Source organism: Myotis nattereri, assembly GCF_964212035.1.
Source record: "Myotis nattereri genome assembly, chromosome: 4".
NCBI lineage: Eukaryota > Metazoa > Chordata > Mammalia > Chiroptera > Vespertilionidae > Myotis > Myotis nattereri.
This window is the reverse complement of record NC_138079.1, coordinates 37,927,176-37,947,833: the sequence shown is the minus strand read 5'-3', so window position 1 is coordinate 37,947,833 and position 20,658 is coordinate 37,927,176. Positions and strand designations below refer to the sequence as shown.

General features: G+C 43.2%; 1 protein-coding gene across 2 annotated transcripts in view; it reads left to right on the top strand.

Moving 5' to 3' along the window:
- Positions 1 to 1,313: 1,313 nt before the first annotated feature.
- The window catches only part of ZNF366 (zinc finger protein 366), a gene marked incomplete at its 5' end in the record, with an annotated part of 61,962 nt that continues 42,617 nt past the window's right edge, over positions 1,314 to 20,658 (top strand). Inside the window, one exon of one of the 2 annotated variants that reach the window (XM_081088580.1) lies at positions 1,314 to 1,369. Coding sequence is in view for 1 of the 2 variants with exons in the window: in XM_081088579.1 (XP_080944705.1) it covers positions 7,360 to 7,507 (148 nt within the window). Of the gene's footprint in view, positions 1,370 to 7,359; positions 7,508 to 20,658 lie in introns of those variants that run through there. The other variant, XM_081088579.1, reaches the window with a different exon arrangement.

Here is a 20,658-nt window from a genome sequence, read left to right as displayed (position 1 = left end):
AGGGGGAGTAAACTGTTGTGATAAAAGAATAATCTTATAAGACCATGGGACCCAATAAAAGTCCCACAGAGAGACTGAATCAGAGTCCCTCTCTCCCTGCTATTACTTTAATTGCATTTTGTGATCAGGTGTAACTCTCCACTCCCTTTTTTCACAACTGAGTGAAATAGGGAACTACCTTAAAGCTGGTTTTTCTTTTGCTGCCACAGAGGTGCACATAACTGCTGGTTCCTGTTGGCGGTGAAAATGGTCTTGAGCAAATGAATGAAGGGCACAAGACACACAGCACAAGTCAGAGAATTTTAAGCCAAGCTCATTCCTACTCGCCTAACCCTGGTTGGAGCTCATGCCTGCCCCCTGAACTCCCAAGCGCCCCTAACTTGGTAAAGGATGTTCCCTCCATTTTCTCTCTCCTCCTGTCCAGCCTTCCCACCCCTGAGGCTGGCGGGGCTAAGGCCTACGCTGCTTCAGGGTATGTTGTGAATCCAAGAAGCATTAAGAATGTCAAGGCTAGGACAACATAAACAACACTTCTGAGAAAACTATGTCCAGTACCCGTGTGGTAAGTTGCTTTTTAAATGCTTTTTTTTTTTTTTAACTATCAGCAGAGACGGAAGCCTGGCTTGTCCAGGGCATGAAGCTCAGTGAGGTGCAGACTGTGCTCTTCGGTCCCGGGGGGAACGCTGCGGGTCCGAGTCAGCTGCGGTTTGCAGCAGCGCTGGTGTTTGCAAGGGCCTGGGAAGGGCCGTCCATCCGGCTGACGGGCCGCCCGGCTCTTCCAGGCTGCAGGTCTGCCTCAGTTAGCACAGAAGACACAGCTTTCCTTTGCTCCAAGTCACCGGGGGACGATTTGTTCCTCTTTGGCTGTGTCAGTTCTGCAAACCAGATATCAGACCGGCAAGCTCAGGAGAGCCTCCTTCTGGAACCCCCTTTGTTTGGACAGGCCAGGCCTGTGAGGCTTTTCATCTCTTTCAACCTCCCAGGGCCCAGAGCATTTTTGAGGAATTCCTTTTTTCAAAGGTTTTTTTTTTCTCTTCTTTTTTTGCCCCTTCCAACATTTTGTTTAAGAGAAAATGAGATGTCTATCTTCTGTTTCCTTATTTTTTTTCAGGAAAGCAAAGGGTTGTTGACTTCCTCCCTCTCCCCTCCCTTCCTTCCTTCTTCCCGAAGGTACTCATCTGAGAAAAAGAGAACGAAGTATTGTTCCTGTTCTCTTTCTTAAGTCATTCGAAACACTGTCCCTGCGAGTTCTTTAAGTTCCCTGCACTCTGCACACGAGAAAAGGAGGGAGAGAGAGGGAGAGGCACAGAGGGAGCAGGGGACCAGGTAAAGCCCGGGGGCTGCTGCAGCCACTCAGACTCAGGAGCCGGTAAGTTACCCATGCAACCCTTTCTGCTTCCATTTCAGCGCCCCTGGGATGGCACTGCCGTGGGCGTCTCCCCAGAAAATACCTTACTGGGTGTGATCTGTAATCAAGGGGACGGCTGATGGATGGCCCAGGATTTAAACTTATATACGTATATATTTTTTTTTTTAAAAAAAGAGAAAACTGATTCATTGCAGAGAGGAGGCTGGCCGAACTGGAAAGAGAAGTGCATGGGGCTCAGCAGGACAGTGTGTTCAATCTGAATTTGGGCGTAGGTAACGTGGCTGGATTAAGCAGGAGCCACTGGAACGTGCGAGGTGGCTCATTGGAGAATTCAGCTCCTCCTCGGTGCTGTGCGTCGGGAACCTCACCATGCTGTCTGCTAAGAATTGTGGTTTGCTCTGGGGCTTCTGTGACCCGTTGTCTAGGTTGAGGTGCCCTCCTCTTGTTCTTTTCTTTCCACTCAGCACCCTCCAGAAGAGAAATGCTAATTCATGACTGTTATTCTGCATCACCGAGGTAGGAGGGAGAAAAGAAGGGGATGCCACTTGAATTGCACAGTGTGTGGGGGCTGCTTCTGTATTCGGGCTCCACATGCGGGATGGGTGTAAATTGATCATCCGCTGTCAGTGGAAGATGTCATCTGCCACACAAAAGGAGACAAAGATGTGGGGGCATATGGCTGTAGTTTTGGAAAACACCAGGTAACTGGGATGGGAGGACTGAGATTGATCGCTTGTGTCAGTAGCAGTGAAGAACCAAGCTATAGATGTAACTGAGACATATTCACCCAGAGCCTGGTTTTCCAAACTCCAAATAGGATGACATAGCAAGCCAGTCAAGCTTAAAAACATATACCTTGTTTTTTAAAGTCTAGATTGTTTTAATTAAGTTTGTCAGAGAGGATAATGTTACCAAGAACTCATCATGGTAAAAGCCAGGAGGGAAGCAAGATCACATTGTCAAAAATAGGCCAGCAAGGTCCCTCGGAAAGACTGTGTAAATTTACTAATATTAATCATTTAATTCAGAGTTGTTGAATGGTTGAAAGACAAAAACCATGCAGAGTATATATATATATATATACTCATTTCCATGAAATTTACTGGTTGAAGTCACCTGGGATGTGAAGAGTGTAATAAAAATAGCCAGTCTCTCATTTATAAATTAATTTGGCCAGACTATACATTAACCACAATCAAGTAATTAATCTTTATTCTAAACTTTACTCAAGCCCTAACCGCTTTGGCTCAGTGGATAGAACATTGGCCTGCGGACTCAAGGGTCCCGGGTTCGATTCTGGTCAAGGGCATGTACCTTGGTTGCAGGCACATCCCCAGGGGGGAGTGTGCAGGAGGCAGCTGATCGATGTTTCTCTCTCATCGATGTTTCTAACTATCCCTCTCCCCCCCTCTCTGTAAAAAATCAATAAAATATATTTTTTTAAAAAAACTTTACTCAAAATTTTTATTCAAGAGCCATCCTCTTAATAAGAGTGAGAAAATATGATAGAACTGGATTGTTATGTAGGTCTTGTTCCACTAGCAGCCTTTTTTCTTCTTCTCCTTTCTTCAAGAGACTTTCCTTAGGAGCACTATAAAATGAGCAACGTCAAAGAGACGTGATGAGTGAGTGCCGGCTTGAGGACGCAGAATCATTCTCATCACAGTTGGAAGTGGTTTCCAGCTCCCCTACCACCTGCCCTAGGCTCCCATCTCATAGATCTGCTGGTCAGAAGGTAGCAGGAACTGATTGGATCGGGCACTTTGCATCTTTTATCAGCAATTGTGACCCCAGTGGAAAACTCAGGGCTGCGATCTTGACTTGCTTCTTTCAGTTTCGCTTTTCCTTGATAATGTATTTAATTTTGTGCCCAATTAAAACAACATCACAGAATGCTCTCCAGTTTGGGTTACTGGATAAACACATAAAATGCAACACACTATTTTTAAAAGGTGACAGCAGAGGTGCATTGACTAAAGACGAGGAAGGCAAAAGGTGATATGCCACTGGCACCCACAACAGCCCCCCTTCTAGATGGGTCTCCACTGCGGCCTGAGGTTATGGAGCTCAGGAGATCTTCTTTTCTCTTAAAGAAAAAGATATATTCAATATTTCCGTTTTGTTAAGTCATTTGCCATGAGAATATTTGATGGGGCAAACAAATTCAGCTACTGACAGAGAAAAAGCCACTGACTAGTTTAGTCTGGTTAGTGCCAATCTGTGTTCACTCCATTCCAAGGAGTGAGCTGGCATTTGTGGAAACTTCCAGTGTGTGATTCTTCTCTGGGGTCATCAGAGGCTCTTTTGTGATATCATCAGGGGAACTCCAGCCTGGAATGGTCCAGAATTTGACACACAGAACATGTTATTAATTAATTGGCGCCAAAACTGTACACATACTCTAATTAAATTACAAATATGTCGCATAAATGTGATGTTAGGCTGTGTCCTGTAGGTCTGTGTGCTGGGATGTGGCTCAGAACAACTAAAGCATGGGCTTTGTTGTTACACAAATTGGGGTGTGAATTCCAGTTTTGTGACTTTCTGACTGTGGGCCTTACTCCAGGTGATTCCTAACCCCTTTAAGTCTCAGTTTTCCCAAATGTAGAATTGCACCAACAGAATAGACTTGTTGTGAAGATTAAGTAAGATTATTTGTGCAACGCATTGAACAATGTGTGGCAAGTAGTGGGAGTCAATGTCAGTTGTAACTTTTTAAGAGTCGTGTTATTACTTAAGGGCACTGTATTTTTTTAATGTAGGAATAGAATACACCTATTGTAATTTGTGTCATACTTCTTGATCAATACTATGCCAAGGGTCTATCAGAACAAAAATTATTCCTCATAGGTTTCAAGTTGGGCACACAGTGAGTGAAGATTATTATCCTGAACCCCAAATTCTTGTAAAATAAAGGAAGGTAGAGGCAAATGTTTTGATATTTCCTTTGATAATGGCGGAAATGCCAGATTTAGCCTCATTAAAATGCCATCTGTGTTCAGCAGAGCTCTGAGCAGGGGAAAGTTTGTCTTGGAATAAAAGTTTTCAATTCAGATGAATGTTGGAAGAGACTGCAGTCATGCTGTAGACCTTTCATTCTCCCTTTCACCCACTTCCCAAGCTCTCAAGCTCTGTGCCATTGGTGACCTGGCCGGGGAGGGTTGCAAACACTTCTGTTGGAGACCATCGTGGCAGTTCCATGACAACCAGAGAGAAAAGGACTTGAAGTAACATGTTGCCCCACCCACCAAGGGTTCAGCGCCCTCAGAGATCCTGCCTCAAACATTTTAGTATTGAGCCAGTTACCTTCACACCCATAAACAGAACACAGGTGTCACCATTGTGTGTGTGTGTGTGTGTGTGTTTGGGGGGTTATCCAGCTGCTATTTTTCTCTCACTCTAAACTTTAAAACAAACATGCTGGTTAGTTTGTCAAGTAATAATGGTTCTTTAACTTAGATCTTCGTTCAACTTCCCTCTCCACTTTCCAAAAGCAAAACATACAACTGCAATACCCACCCAAATCGACCACCAATAACCCAAACCCATGAGGTTCTTGAGTTCGAATTAGAGGCTCTGATACAATAGAGATTTGTGTGGACAACTTAACCTTCAGAGAGCAAATGGAAGCTGGGTTGTTCTAGCACAGCGGTTCTCAACCTGTGGGTCGCGACCCCTTTGGGGGTCGAACGACCCTTTCACAGGGTCACCTAAGACCATCAGAAAACACATATAGCATATCAGATATTTACATTACCATATATAACAGTAGCAAAATTACAGTTATGAAGTAGCAATGAAAATAATTTTATGGTTGGGGGCCACCACAACATGAGGAACTGTGTTAAAGGGTCGCGGCATTAGGAAGGTTGAGAACCACTGTTCTAGCAGAAGGTGTCTTCCACCGCAGCTCAGTGCCGGAGACAAAGGCCAGACGGAGTCAGACGTTTCAGTTCTGTTCTGCCACCTCCTGTGTGGGAGACTTGACAGGTTTCTTAACTTGCTTGGACTTCAGTATTCTCACCTATGAAATGATGGGATTGGACCAAACCAGTGATTCCTAAGGTGGTGTGTGTGTGTGTGTGTGTGTGTGTGTGTGTGTGTGTGTGTGTGTGAATGTACCAGAGCTCACCTTCGGGCTTGTTTACACCCTTCTCTCCTGCCCCCTGCACTAGAAGATTTATGAGATTCTGACGCTGACATCCTGCGATTCTCTCAAACGGATGGTCAGTGTCTTGTTGTCGTCTTCAGTGTTGCACTGACAATAAATAAAAGCATATGTTTTAAGACCCATGCTTTTAAGTGGAATTACTATTCTGTTTTGGATGTTCTCTCTAGAAATTAGTTTTAAATATATCAATAGTTATTCTAGAAATCGCATAAAGTAAGGAATGTGCTAGTCAGTCAAGCAATCTGATGAGACTGATCAATGCTCTTTAGCCAGACATATATAAATTGTAAAAAAGCAAGTACTGAGATCTATAAATATTGTGGTTCTGTATGCATGGCTTTTTTTGATTTATACATTTCTGTATTATTTATATCTTATAGTGAGGTTGCCTTCTTTCGGGGATCCAGGATAACACAGATACTACATTTTTCTATTCACTATTTGAAAAATATTGGTAGAGTCAATCTCATAAGTTTCTTTTGGTTTTCCTTTGTCTCTGCTTTGGAAGGGCAAACTGATTATAGTGTTTACTGAAACAACACTCAGAAGTCCTGTTGAGTCTGTTTTAATTATAAGAAAAATCTGTAACTTATAGAGAAAAAGTTTTGATTTTCCTGATTTTATTTCTGCCTAAATCACTTGATATTTTTCCTCCTATGTTTATACGGCCAATAAAGTAAACCACCAACAGACACAGGTCTCCAGCTGACAGGAACAGAGAGGCAACACATATTTTGATGTACACTTTCAGAAACAGCTAGCCAAATGCCAGCTACATCTAGACGAAAGAACGACCTCTAGAGAAAAGAATAAGAACACATCTTCATCCAAAGTTATGTGTAATCTGTAAGCTCACGAGAAAGCAAGTATCATGAGGACAGGGACTTCGTGTGTTCTCCTGAATGCCCAGAGCCTCGTACAACACATGGCATATAGATATAGTAGATGCACAACAAATATTTGTTGAATAGATGACTTAATAAGTAAGTGGGCTGGAGAGTACAATATACTGCCTTTATATACTGACAAATGCAGCAGTTAATAAGTGAAACAGTTAGTCAGACTTTTTTGGGGGTCTGGACAATGCCACGCCAGCTTGCCATATTGGCCCCTCCTCTACAATGACTGGAACTGTGGCTGGTTCCACCATTCTGTGCATGGGCTGCTCCATGCAGATACCGTGCCAGCTTGGGGAGGGTGCCACCCACTTGCTCGTGGAGATAAACATTTATCAGATACACATGAAACACTGTTGGTTGCATTTTATTTTTCATGTGTTTTCTGGGCAGATGATGGGCTAGCAGATTATTTCTGGCACGGGAGACAGAATGGTCATTTTTTTTTTTCCATGGCTAAAAGAGCCGTGAGCCAGGATTCAGCCTTGTAGGAAATGCTCAGCGCTCCCTGTTTTTTTCGGCAGGGCTGTAAACCCAAGTTAAAGGGATGCCACTTGGGCTGAGTTTATACAAACACGAGGGGGTGAGTTCAGGGAGGGAAGTGTGACATCCTTGTGGAGCACAATGCCCTTTCCTTTATGTAATTAGGCCATGGAGACAGCCAAATGACCAGGTCCTGGGTGGAGGCAGTTCTGCACTTATTTGGCAAATTTAAAGTGATAAATATAAATACAATAATAACTTTGGGGGGGGGTGTCTAAGGTTTCTGTTATTTGTGGTAGAAACAAAAGAAGCTGTCTCTCTGTTCACATCGATAAAACCTGTCTCTTTAGTGCCAGGTACCAGGGCGCACACAGGCAATTCTGACCCATTCTCCTATTTTCCTTTGCTACGTTAAGGCCTCACTTAAACCTCATTCTCTGATGGCGACGGGTCATAAGTGTGAGAATGAGATAACCAGACAAGCACCACCACCTTCAATGGCAGCATTTATGGAGGAGTCACTATCACGTGTGGGGCCTGCCGAGAGCTCTGCAGACATCCTTCCACTTAATCCTCCCATTCTAAGAAGTAGGTGCTTTCTTACCCCCATTGTAGAGATGAAGAAAGGCAACCACCTTGCTTAACAGAGAAACTACAAGTGAGTGATGTGTTCAAGGTCACCAGATTGATTTGCTTGCTTGCCGGTTGCTTGTTAAGGAGAAGGTGTCATCTGTAATTAATATATATTTTTAAATTAAGTATCCCTTAAGGCAGTGCTCCTCAAAAGTAGTCCAAGGACCAACAGCATGACGTCACCTGGGGGTTCGTTAGACTCTCAGGCTCCCTCCCAGACCCCCCGCATCAGAATCAGCATGTTAGGGCGATCTCCATGTGATTCAGGTCTGAGCAGCACTACTTCAGGGCTGTGCCCTGATGTGTACACAGATTGATTTTGGAGTGTAGGTCCCTGTTCCAAAGAGTTACCAGGTTAACTTTGACCTTGTCTGAGACAACATCGCTCCCTCCCGGATAGCGGTGTTACTGGACAAGTCTTGGGTCTCTTCAGCTCTGGGCAGCATTAGGCATGATTTCTGTGATCTCACTCAGCAAGTTAACCCCATCCCGAGGGAGCCTGATAATCTCAGAGAGGAAAGGTCTGGGATACTGCTTTTCAAGTGGGTTCTGAGCACCAAACTTCAGAATCACCTGCGGCGGATTCCTAGGCCTTTCCCCAGGTCTAATGAATCTGGGGAGGGGGCCAGGTCTCTGTCTAGTCCACAAAAATATTGGCCCAGGGTAAGAAAGTCTCAGCAGGGGCAGTGGCAAGTATTTTAGGGACATCACCCCAAAAAGATGTTCAGCTTTTTCAGCAGTTTGAAAAAATATTTAGAAGCAACGGTGCAAGGGAGAGTAGCTCAGAGTCATTCCAGGAAAGAGAGAGAGACTGCCAGCTTTCTCCTTTGCGGGAGAATGGGGACAAGAAGCCCTGCTACTGCCTTGTGTCCTCGGGGAGAAGGGGGGGCCGGCTCCCCAGCATCAACACCACGGGGCAGATGCCAGAGCACACACCTCACTCTCCCCAGTTAGCAAACCCTGCGGAAAGAATCCTTCGAGTTTCCTCTGCGCTGGGGACTCACCGTTCTCTCTTGGAACAGAAATCAAGAGGGGGCTATTGTTGGAGGGGTGGGGAGAGGAAGCAGGGCCGGAAGACAGTGAGGGAGAGGACCGGAATCGCCTCTGGTTTGCTTCAGCCTGGACACAACGGGGCCTCTGCCTGGATGGAGATGGTGGCATCTCCCCCTTCGCGGAGCCCCTCTGGTCTTTGTCCACCGGAAGTGAAAGGAGAGGAAAAGCTGCAGGCCTCCAGTGCTGTTTGGTGGAACACCCACCACGACACGACGCCACTTTGTCTCTTGCTGTTTTTCTAGTTCACACAGTTTTCTTTCCCACAGCCTAGTGGAACTTCCTCTCCTCACCCCACCCCTACAGACTTTTCAAGTTTAAAAAAATGGACAAAGAGAGGTCTTCCAGCATTATCCTAAAACCTGTGTATACTGGACACTTTTAAGGTGCTAAGGAGCACTATACTTAATCCATAAAGACAGGGTTTCTGAGCTGCCAGAACTTGGACTCTCAGAGTGAGGAATATGGTAATTCCTAGGTATATCGAGAATCCTGCCCTTACCAGATATTTTAAGAGATATGGGCAAGGAGGGACTATTCTGAGCATCGTCTTGACCGTCAGGGGCCATCAAAGATTGCAGCCAGTAAGTTGGCGTCTCCTCCAACATTATCCACAGCTCTCCTGAACCCGAGTCACATCCTGGCACAGTCACCCACCTCTGGCTCTATGAAGTTCCCCAGGAATGGAGAGTTCTTACCTCCTGGCTGCAAAAAAGAAGGCTAAACTTTGATCCAGGGAATAGAGGTTTAAATGTGCTGGTTGACACATAAAAATATGGCATATCAGTGAATGCAAATGTATACGGAAAATTTAATATATGATAAAATATATCATTGCACTTCAAAGAGGAAAGTTATTATATATTTATTGATGTTGGGACCCCTATGTAGCTATTTGGGGGAAAATAAACTTATATCCCTATTTCTTAAATTAAAATAAATTCCAGATCAAAAATTTAAAATGTTAGAAACAAAAATACTAGAAAGAAATGGAAGATGTATTTTTTTTTTAATCTCGGGGTAGGGGAATTCTTTCTAGGTTAACCCAGGCTTAGCATTTATTATACATTTTATTACATTAAAATAAAATCTCCTATGGGGCCTAAACTCAATAAATAAGGTCAAAAGACAGACAAAAAAACTAGGGGAAGCATTTGTAATATGTATCATTAAGAACTTACTATGAACAGAATATGGGAGAGTGACATGAAGCACACATTTCACATAAAATGAAATATACTTGACTCCTAAATGTGTAAACAATAAAGACACTCATCCTACTTCATAAGAAAATGCAAATTAAAATGATGAGATGCCATTCTTTACCTACTCAATGAAACAAAAGATGTAACATTTGTTAGCATACAGTTGGTAGGTGGATAAACAAAGGGTGGTATGTCTATACAACAGAATACTCCTCAGCAATGAAAATAAACTCCTGTTATATGCAAGTTGTGGATAAATCTCAAAAACATCATGCTAAGCAGACACAGTACTACTTAAGGAGCCAGATATACAATACATATTGAATTATTTCATCCATATGTAATTTTGAAAAGCACAAAATTATGGAGAAAGATTAGTGGCTGCCTGGGGCTCAGGTGGAACTGGGATTGACTGAAAATGAGCAAAATGGAACTCTTTGGAGGTGTTAAAATTATTTCAAAATTGTATTTTGTTAATGACTTCACAAGTGTATAAATTTTCAAAAACTCATCACACTGACACTTAACAATGCGTGAATTTTATATTATATAAATTGACCTCAATAGAGCTGTTAAAAAAATTGAAAATAAAAAGAATGAGGCAGCTCTATATGTTCTGATAATGGAGCAATCTCTAACCTGCATAGTTAAGTTAAAAAAAGCAAGATTCTGCCAGTGTATAGAACACTACAATTTTTGTGTAAAAATGAAGCCTATTTTTGACATGCATAGAATATTTGTCTTTGGGCAGAGCATGAGATGGCTGAGATGGGGAAAAGTGTGTAAGGGGAAAATTTTCACTGTATATCATTTTGTACTTGATCAAAAATAATTAGAGAGAGAGAGAGAGAGAGAGAGAGAGAGAGAGAGAGAGTTAGAGAGTTAGAGTGTTAGTTTTGAATCCCACATCTGCTCTGTGATCATGGGCAACTGCCTGAGACTCTATTTCTTCTCTGTAAAATGAAGGAGACAGTTGATCCCTAAGGAAACTTCTGACTTTGTGTTTTATACTCTGAGAGTTTAGTTAAGGGCGATCATCTCACACCTGTCTGCATTCCTCTGGTCCTTTCTTCATCAGCATGCCATCGCTGCCACATATAAAGCCACAACCAATGGCTTTGTCTTTTCTCACTCAGATACCTCTCACTTTATTGACTCCCTGTCCTCTTAACAACATGTAAAATATGGGTGTCAACCAGGGTGAGAAGGCAGCCCAGAAAGTCAGGTATGTGCAAGACAGCCTGGAGGAGAGGTTACAACCCACATCTTAGGGGCAACTGCTTGACATCAAATCCCCACGCCCTTATTTGCCATGGTGTGACCACAGGTAGTTGTAATTTCTCCATCTGCATGGCAGGTATAAAATCGCACCACCCTCTTAGGGTTTGTTGTAAGGATTAAGAGTGAGAATTCATGTCATTGCTTAGCACAGTGCCTGGCAATATTCAATAAATGTCACCCATTTGAATTATTAATCTGAACTCCTCTGCTTATGGACCCTGGAGCTTTCCTGACGGCATCGAAGTTATCAAGCTGTGTACTCATTAACACCATGAACTGGGAGTGAGGAAATGGATTTTTTTTTCTTTTCAATCCACAACCAAAAGGACAGACTGGAGTAATTTCTGCTGCCCCCCAAGCCAATGTCATTGAGGGAAACTTCTTCCAAGATTTCATCCCTTGGAGGCAATTATATCCTGAAAATGTGACGAATGCAGGCTGTAAAATTGCAAGCTTGTGGCATTATGCAGGGGGTTGAACCAGTTAAGCAGCAAGTTTTTATTTGCATAATAAATGTGCCCTAAATTACATTTGAATCAAAACAGCATTAAATATTAATATTAGTGCCATTGTATAACTCCCTCTCCATGGTAGCCATTTAATAAATATGAGTTGCAGCTTCAAACTGAACCAGAAATTTCTATCACCATGAGGTGCACATGCCTGTTTTCTCAACTCTAGCCTCAGTGCAGCAAAGCAAGGGACTATAGTCTACACCAGCAACCTGTGGTTCCTGTCACTTCAAGCTTCTCAGCCATAGGCAGCAGCTCCCCTCCCCCCAGAATATCTATCTATATCTATATCTATCTCTATCTCTATCTCTATCTCTATCTCTATCTAGATCTCTATATATCTCTATATATAGTGCTATGTATATAGTGTTATATATAATGTTTATATATATATAGTGTCCCCCCAAAAAATGTATAAACACACTTGGAATAATTATAAAGGCAGTATTTATTAAAATACATTTCATTTTCAAAATTGAGCTATCAGCTATTAAAGTGTATATATATTTTCTCTTAGTGATAGCTCTTAAGTGAATTGAATTCCTCGTATATAAGGTACCCTTTTGCATGCACTCCCGCTTTACAGATGATCAGCTCACGTTCTAGAACTAGATCCCAAAGGCATGGTTTAGTTTAGCGGGTGGCCTTGCACACATAATTCTTTCATGTGTGTCTGTTCTCCATAACTACACTGGAGCAGTATTTGTCAGGGGCTGGGTTATTAACCATTTTCCTACTCTCCAGAATAAGAGCTGTCTAAATTCTTTCTGGTCCCACGCTAATTCTGAGATCCTCTGAAAAGCCTCTTGCTGTCCTCACTTTAGAAATGAGGAAACTGAGGCTCAGAGAAGATAAAGGATTTGGATCTCTGGGGAGTTGGGGGGGGGGGTGTCTGGAGTTATTGGAAGGAGTCGAGGAATAGGTGTTTAGATGTCAAGTGTCTAATGTTTGCAAACTGACTAAAACAGTATTTTGAAAGTGTGTGAACCTCTGTTTTTCCAATCGGGTTATAGTGCAGTAATTAATAAAATATAAATTAATTTAAAGGTGATACTGAATTCAAGATAGCTTTTGGTTATTTTGTACTTTTTCTAACTTACTGGGGATTTGCAAAATAACTTTATTTTTAAAATTTACAAAGGAAGTCCTCACGCTGAGAGGCCCGGGAACCACTGCAGTAGGCCAAAGCTGGGCTTCACTAATACATTGTAGGGAGGTACTTTGCATAACCGTGGTCTTCTGGTGGCAGCGAGCTTCTCCGTTCTTAAACTGCTCCCTAGAGTAAGTTGGTATGTTTGGTAGAAGTCTAGGAAGCTTCTGGAAGTATACATCATTATTGCTTAATTTCTTCCCTCTAACAACTATCTATTAAAAAAACCTGACTCCTTCCTGTATTATCTGTGTGACTTTGGGCAATTTGCTTAACCTACATGTGTCCAGTTTCCTCAATGGCAAATGAGGAAAAAGGCTACTCCCTACCTCAGGATTCTGTGACAGTCACGCGAGTCGACGTTTTTAACACATTCTTGTTGCGGTGGAAACACGCAGCACATGTTGCGTGTATTGTTGTTGCATTAGGCACCACTTTCCACTGTTTTCGATGCATAATCGGGACTGGCTAGACATTCTTGGAGTTGGTTAGTGAATAAATGTAAACTAGGAATAAAGGGCAATTCTAGATATGTAATTCCTCATCTACATTCCCTTAGTCACAGGCAGGCAGTTGGGGCACCTGGTTTAGGCAAATGCTACACTTGGGAATATTGGCTTCAGTGAGTTTAAGCTAGAGAGATGCCAATGTTTCTTCGGGTCCAGCAAACTTTCCACGTCTATCAACTTTATGTGTTAGATTCATCAAGACGTGTACTTAAGGGATCAGCAGAAAGTGTCTGGGCTTGGAACTGGTGCCAAGTACAGGCTTTATTCCTCAAGAGGAAACGAGGCCAGTAGACCATTAGGTGGAGAGAAGCAATGCTTTCTTGCCACAAACCAAAATGCTGAGGACCACAGTTATAAGAGGGTCAAAGGAAGTTAGGATGACCTTTCATAGCAGGCTCAATATTTACGTAGCTTAAAATTTCACTTCCAGATCATCCCACTGACAGTTCTTGAGCTTTATTACATAACACTGGAGCCGGAAAGAAACTTTTTTTTTCTTCAGTGTTTGCAAAATGTGGTATTGAAGGTAGAAGATAAGTGCATGTTGCTAGATTTTAAAAGATGGCCTGCCCTGAGTTTCACCGCTGGCTGACATGGTTATTTTAACAAGGTCTCAGACAGATGGGTCAATAAAGAGATATCAGTTTCTCAGAATCAGCTTTTTTCCAAGACCAGCCAGTAAAACTCCTGGCAGTTACTGCTGCTTGGCTGTCCCATGTGATGAGGCTCTGTGCTGGTGCTATAGACACGAAAGGGAATAAGATCCAGTTTAAGTCTTCCAGAAGTTTCCAGTAAATTAACGGTTATGGTGAATGGAGATGAATGCTTCCCTTGTCACCTCCATCCACTGGCCCTGTTTCTGCCTACCGGGATCACAGGAAACAAATCCAGTCCATTTAAGCCTCAGCTCTTTGAAGTATTTAAGCATACGCCATCAAGGCCCCAGGCCTCCAACCCACCTCCTTCATGACATGCCAGGTTTCATCAGCATCTCAGTAAGATATGGGTTCACATCTCCTCACCTCTATAAACTCTCTAGTTTGGCCCTCTCCAAATGTTTGACCCAGAATGGCCCCTCTCCCCATCCCAATGGTTCGGCCAGTGCACAGTAGAGCCAGGCTCTCTGAGGCCCATTTACAGGGTTACAGAAGCTGCTGGGATTCTCCCTCAAAAGATCCTGATGAAGAGGCTTGGAGTAAAAAGTAAGGAACTTGGACTGAGAATTATTGATTTGCCTTGTTATTTTTCTATATGCCCATCCCTAATCTTGTCTTAGGTCTTCCTCCTTCCTTTTTACAACCATGAAAATATCTTCTTACCAGTGTTGTTAGGAAGCCCAATATTAGTATTCTTACTATTTATTGAATGCCTTTTTTTAAATACCAGAGGCTTCTAATTTTTACTTTATGAAATCTTGTAATAACCCTGTAAGATGGGTTATTATTTTTTATTGCTATGTTCCATGTGAGGAAATTGGGGCTTAGAGGTTAAAGCAACTTGTCACAGTTGAAGCAACTCCAAAGGCTGTACAGCTCTGTCTCATCTGTATTCCATTCCTTTTTCCTTCCCCTCTTCTCAAAATTTTCAACAATTTGGAGACCCACAGCTGTAATGAATGCCTTCTGAATGGATTAATTGGGATTTACCTTTGAGCAAAGCTCAAAGACATGGCTTTCCAGAGTGATTTTAGGTAGGAACTTTTTCCCTCCTGAGTAAACTTAAACACCCAAAAAAAAATATTAGGTGGTGGCCTAAATGAGTAAGTTGCTAAGTGATTCATTCTAAGCATTTACTCAAAGCAGCAGCAGTGGCCGGGTGGGCTTCTCCTCTCATAAAGCCACAGCCTGCATCAGGTGGAGGAAGGAACAGGCCTCTTAAGGAGCCAGTGAGGAAACAGCTAAAAGCTGAGGTCTGACCATCTTCATCATTCTCACTGAAATGAAGGCTGGTACTAAGTAGAACAAAGACCCCACCTCCCTCCAGGACAGATAATCTGCAAAAGGAGAGTCAGAACTGGGTCCCCATGAGATCCCCGTGCCCTGATCCCAGCTCCACAATAGCAGCACAGTGCTGGGGGGGGGGGGGGGGGGCGTGGAGTGTTCTCATGGTTGGAAATTTTCAGAGTCCATTGGTTTTACTTTCTGGCTCATTTCTTTCATAAGGCTGTTAGCTCCTTTCTTTTTTGTAAATTCCAGAGAACCAGATTCTCTTCCTATCCTGGGAATTCCCAACTGGGCTCTACACAGGGGCTCTCTCAGCTTTTCACCAGGGTATTAGGAACTACTTTAAGAACTCTTGAATTAAAGTTTATTTTCATTTTTCTTTTATTGAAAAAACTCTCTGAAGAGTAGCATAGCTCATGGCTGATAAGAAAGGGCTGGGAAGGATTACAATGTAGAGACATTGGTGAGGGAGGGAAGAACTAACATTTATTTAGCACTTGCTGTGTGCCATGCATATCACCTATTAGGTATCCCATTTTCATCTTTCTCCAGATCCATGAACTAGTGTATTTGTCAGAATAGACTGTTTTATGCTTTAATAACAAACAGACTCCAAAAAAAGAAAGAAAGAAATCAAGGATGTATTTCCCATTTCATCACGTGTCCATTACATGACTCAGCGGTAGCTTTGACTTGGGTCATCCTTTTGGCTGATAGAACAGCTATTGTTGGAAATGCTTGAGGGAAATGTTGCTATGGCAGAGGGAACGAAAATTATGTGGAATCGTAGATTGCTTTTCAAAGATTCCACAAGGAAATGACACATGTCACTTGTGCTCACATTTTATTGGCCAAAGAAAGTCTCCTGGTCATGTCTACATATAAAGAGAATAGAAAAATGCAATCCAACCATGTGCCCATAATAGCTAGAAATATTTAATGAATAAGGTGTTACTATGGCTGAGAAAACAGATGCTTAAGAAAGTTAGTAGGTGGTGGAGCTGGGATTCAAAGCCAGGTTTTCTGACTTTGTCTCTTGAGCTCTCTGCTCTCCAACATGCATGTTACATACATGATGCTGTGCCTTCTCTCCAAATGCCATGTTAGGCTAAAGTGTCCTTGGGGCTTAAGGAGATGCATATGCACGTGTACCTGGGTGTGGGCAGGTAAAGCCAAAACAGACTTACTGTGGCTCAGCCTTTGTTTTATTTTACCCATCCCATTTTCTTTAAAGATCAACACATTCAGTGTGAAATCATTATGTAATAGAAGTTTCAACTTTGAACACATGCCAGATTTTTCTTTTTTTTATTATAAATTTTTTTGATTTTTTACAGAGAGGAAGGGAGAGGGATAGAGAGTTAGAAACATCGATGAGAGAGAAACATCGACCAGCTGCCTCCTGCACACCTCCTACTGGGGATGTGCCCGCAACCAAGGTACATGCCCTTGACTGGAATCGAACCTGGGACCTTTCAGTCCGCAGGCCGATGCTCTATCCACCGAGCCAAACCGGTTAGGGCCAGATTTTTCTTTTTAATCATAATCTCAGGTGTAATAGTTTTCCTTGCTTATTGCTTTTATTTGCAGAGTAATGAGATAAAGACCACTGGGCTCTTAGTTTGGTCAGATTGCTGCCTGATGGATGTTCAAGGACCAGGGGAAGGGATGGCCCAGATTCCCTCCACTGCTAAGAGTCTCCAGGAAAAAAAATTCTTGCTCACAGGAACAATAAAAAATGACACTGATTCCATAAGCCCTAGAAAAATCCATCCCAATATCTCATCTCCCTGGAGCCCAGAGAAAAGACTGTTGTGTCAGTTCTTCTCAGACTTTTTAAATCTACTGCTAAGTACCCCTAATGGGAGAGAAAAATCTGGAAAAGAAATCCTGAGTGGTCTGCCACAGGTGGAATTTCAGACTTTAACCTGTCCTGATTTCTTGCATTCTGCAGCAGAACATATCTATATTTGTTCGCATTTGGAATGTTTTCTGTTACTCACCACCACATAAAATTGATAGACCAGGAAGACACACCAACTTATTCTCTGGTTTTCACCATCCTTAGGAACTTGACCCCATCCATTAACAATATGCTTAGCACCTGAAAGTGGGTCCTAGAGGGGCAGGGATAAGGGTTCCTGTCAAGTTGGGGGTATGGTGGGTTCCCCTTAGCAGGTAGAGTATCCCAGAAACTTGGAGAGGATAAAGGCAAGGAAGAGGGGGAGGAGAAAGGGGAGGGGAGAAGGGAGATGAGGAATGGGAAATGGTATCCGGAGACAGTGGGGAGCCAGTACAGCCAAGGGAGTAAATCACAATATGACTTAAAAAGGCTTGGAGGAAGAACTCAGAACTAATTTACTGAAAAAAAAAAACAGTTGTTAAAGAAGTACTTTTTAAAAAATCAGTTATATTTTCCTATCCATTAAAATACACAAAGTACTTTGTCAGAAGCACAGCTAGCTATAGCCTTAGGCAAATCGTTTAACCTTGCTTTTTTCCCAGCCATCAGACATGAACTCAAGTCCTGCTCCGCCTAATGGAGTGTAAAATCTGCAAAACTCCTTGAAGGTAGAGAGTGTGATTTAAGTATTATGTATCATAAATAAAACGCCTGTTTAGGATGGGAGCTCTCCATTAGCATTATATGTACCTGAACGAGCAGTCAACACCTGGTAGAGTTGGTTGTCAAAATGTTTTTGACAGAAAAGTGTGGGGCGCGGTTACGGTGTTTTGGCCAGGTTCAAGCCTCGGGCTAATGAAAGGACAGGGTCCTCTCATTGCCACGTGCAAGTCCCAACTGGAGGGCAGGGCCCACCCAGCACAATCATAGCCAACGGTTGTGGTTGTAAGCTTGAACCTATGGTCCAAACACGTAACCCCACGTGCCTTGTGCTAGAGTTCAGGTGCATGTAGTTGAGTAGGGTTGAAACAAACAACGTGATCACGCCCCTACTTTGCCTCGTGGCATCTGCTATAAAATAAAGACATGGCTTGTGGGCGCTGGCGCTGTCTCCTCATCAGGGAGCAGCGTCCCACCGAGACCCAACTTTCATTCTCTTATCTGTCTTTCCTTAATCCTTTCACCCCCACCCCCACCCCCTCACACTCAGTTTACCTTTGGCCGCAACAGAAGAGACCCAGGTGTTGATCACTTAAAATAGAAAATAAAAGAACAAAGAAACAAGCCTAGGCAGTAAAAAATGGCATGCACCATTAAGGCACTGGCTTGGTTCCGAGAGAGATTCCTGAGCTAAAGAAGACCTCTTTTACTGGAATGGAAAAATATAGGGCCAGGAAATTGCTCAGAGGTCTTCAGTCTTTTCCTGTGCCCATTCAGAAGCACTGTGTGTTGGCTACTGTTTTGGATCCGAATCTCAGTTTTAGAAATAGCCTGAGTTGTGTCCTTGGAAAGGGAGAGGGTTGTGTAGTATATTGTGTGTGGTGGGGATGGAAGAGGGAGTAGAGGGAGGATGTTGGAAGGAGCATTAAGATGCTCTCTGGAACCAAACTGCTTCCTGGGGCCTCACAGACAGTTGCAGAAATGAGCTGAGAGGTTAAGCAGTTGGTCAGGGCTTAGGGAGCCTCCAAGTCTCCTGAACTGGCTCCAAAGTGGTGCCAAGTCTGTCCCCCTATGAACACAGGCCAACTCTGCATGTTCACGCTTGATGGCTGGGTTCAAGCACACCTATTTTTCAGGTGCGTAAGCTGAGCCTCAATATTTCTATAGTTATCGAGCAACCACTTCCTGGCAGGCACTGTGTTAGGCACTGGGAATATATCAGGGAACAAAAGACAATGTAGGAAGGCGAGAGAGATTAGGGAGTGCTGGGTGGGGGGAAGCAGGGTTAGGGCAGCCCCGCTGAAAAGGTGATATTGAGCAAAAACTTGAAGGAAGCAAAGAAGAGAGCCATGTAGGTATCTTGGGGAAGAGCTATGCAAGCAGAAAGAACAGCGGGTGTAAAGGGCCTGAGGAGCCCAATGCCTGGTGTGTGTATGAAACCACGAAAGGCCAGAGGGGTTGGAGTAGAGTAAGCAAGGGAGATTGTGGTCGGGTATGCGGTCAGAGAGGTAACTATCTCACAGAAAGCCTGGTAGGCTAGTGGGTGGACTTTGGTTTTACTCAAAAATAGAAAATAGTTGGAGGGTTTTAGGCAGGGAAGTGACAAGATGCGACTTACATTTTAATGAAATCAATTTGACTATTCTGTTGAGTAGGCTAAGAGGAGCCAAGGGTGGAAGTAAGGAGAAGAATTAGGAGGCTATTAGGAAGTGATTTTCTACCTATTTCAGAGGAAAAGCCAAAATTCCTGGAAGAAGGTTGTGGCTTGGACCAAGGTAGGGGCAATGAGGTGGTAAGAAATGGAAACAGAACCCATTGCTAATGGATATACGGGAGTACTCAGGTGCTCTGTTGAGTGTGTAAGTGAGCTGTGACAGAATGGTGATGAGGGGTGTTCCCTCGCCATTCAAGAGTAGTAAAGGAAGAGGAGCCAGGATTCTTGATACTCCATCCCTTGTCCTTTCTGTTCATTGAAGGCCTATTATGTGCCAGGCACTGTGCTGGGAGACAATAGTGAATGTGAACTAACAGGCTTGCTGCCCTCATGAGGCAAACAGTGTACAAAGGGAGCCAGGCATTCAGTAAATAATCACACAAATAAAGGTAAAGTGAGCGCTCTGACACACACTGAGTGTCAAAATTGGTATATTTTGGTCAGGCGGTGCTGAGGAAGGGACACTTGAGCTCAGGGATCTGAATAAATAGGTGTCAACCAGGCAAAGAAGGCAGAGGGAGAGGAGTAGTGTTCTAGGGGATGGGAATGGCATGTCTGGAGGTTCTTAAGGGAGGGGGAGCATACTCTGGATGAGGAACTGAAAGAAGGCCCTATGAGTAAAATGCAGAAAGCTTGGGGAACATGGGCAAGATGCAGCTGGAGAAATGGATGAGAGTCAGACTGTGCCGGGCTTGTGGGCCATGTTTAAATTTTGAACTTCACCCTGACACCATTGAGAAAATATTGAAGGCCTTCAGGCAGGGGAATGACATGGTCACATGTGCTGTTGAGAAGCTCACTACGCTGCTTTGAAGAGAAAAGATTGCAGCAGTGCAGTAAGAGTGTGATGAGGAAGACCGCTGATGAGACAAATTCAGCAGCACAGGTGAGACCATGGTTGCTTGGACCGTAGAGTTGGTGAGGATGAATGTAGAGATTCTGAGATGGACTTTATAGGTTGGTTTGGGATTGGCCATGAGGGTTAATGAGTTCAAGAATAATTGCTTGTGTTTTGTTTATACTATTTATATGCAATCAAGCCACAGAAGTTAGACAATTTATTTTTCAACAAATCTTTAAAATAAGATTTACTCTTGGATTATTTTGTTGGAGTCCAGCCTTACTGAAAACAGGAGGTGGGATAGATGACCTCCCCCAGTCCTCTCCAGTCTCATGGCC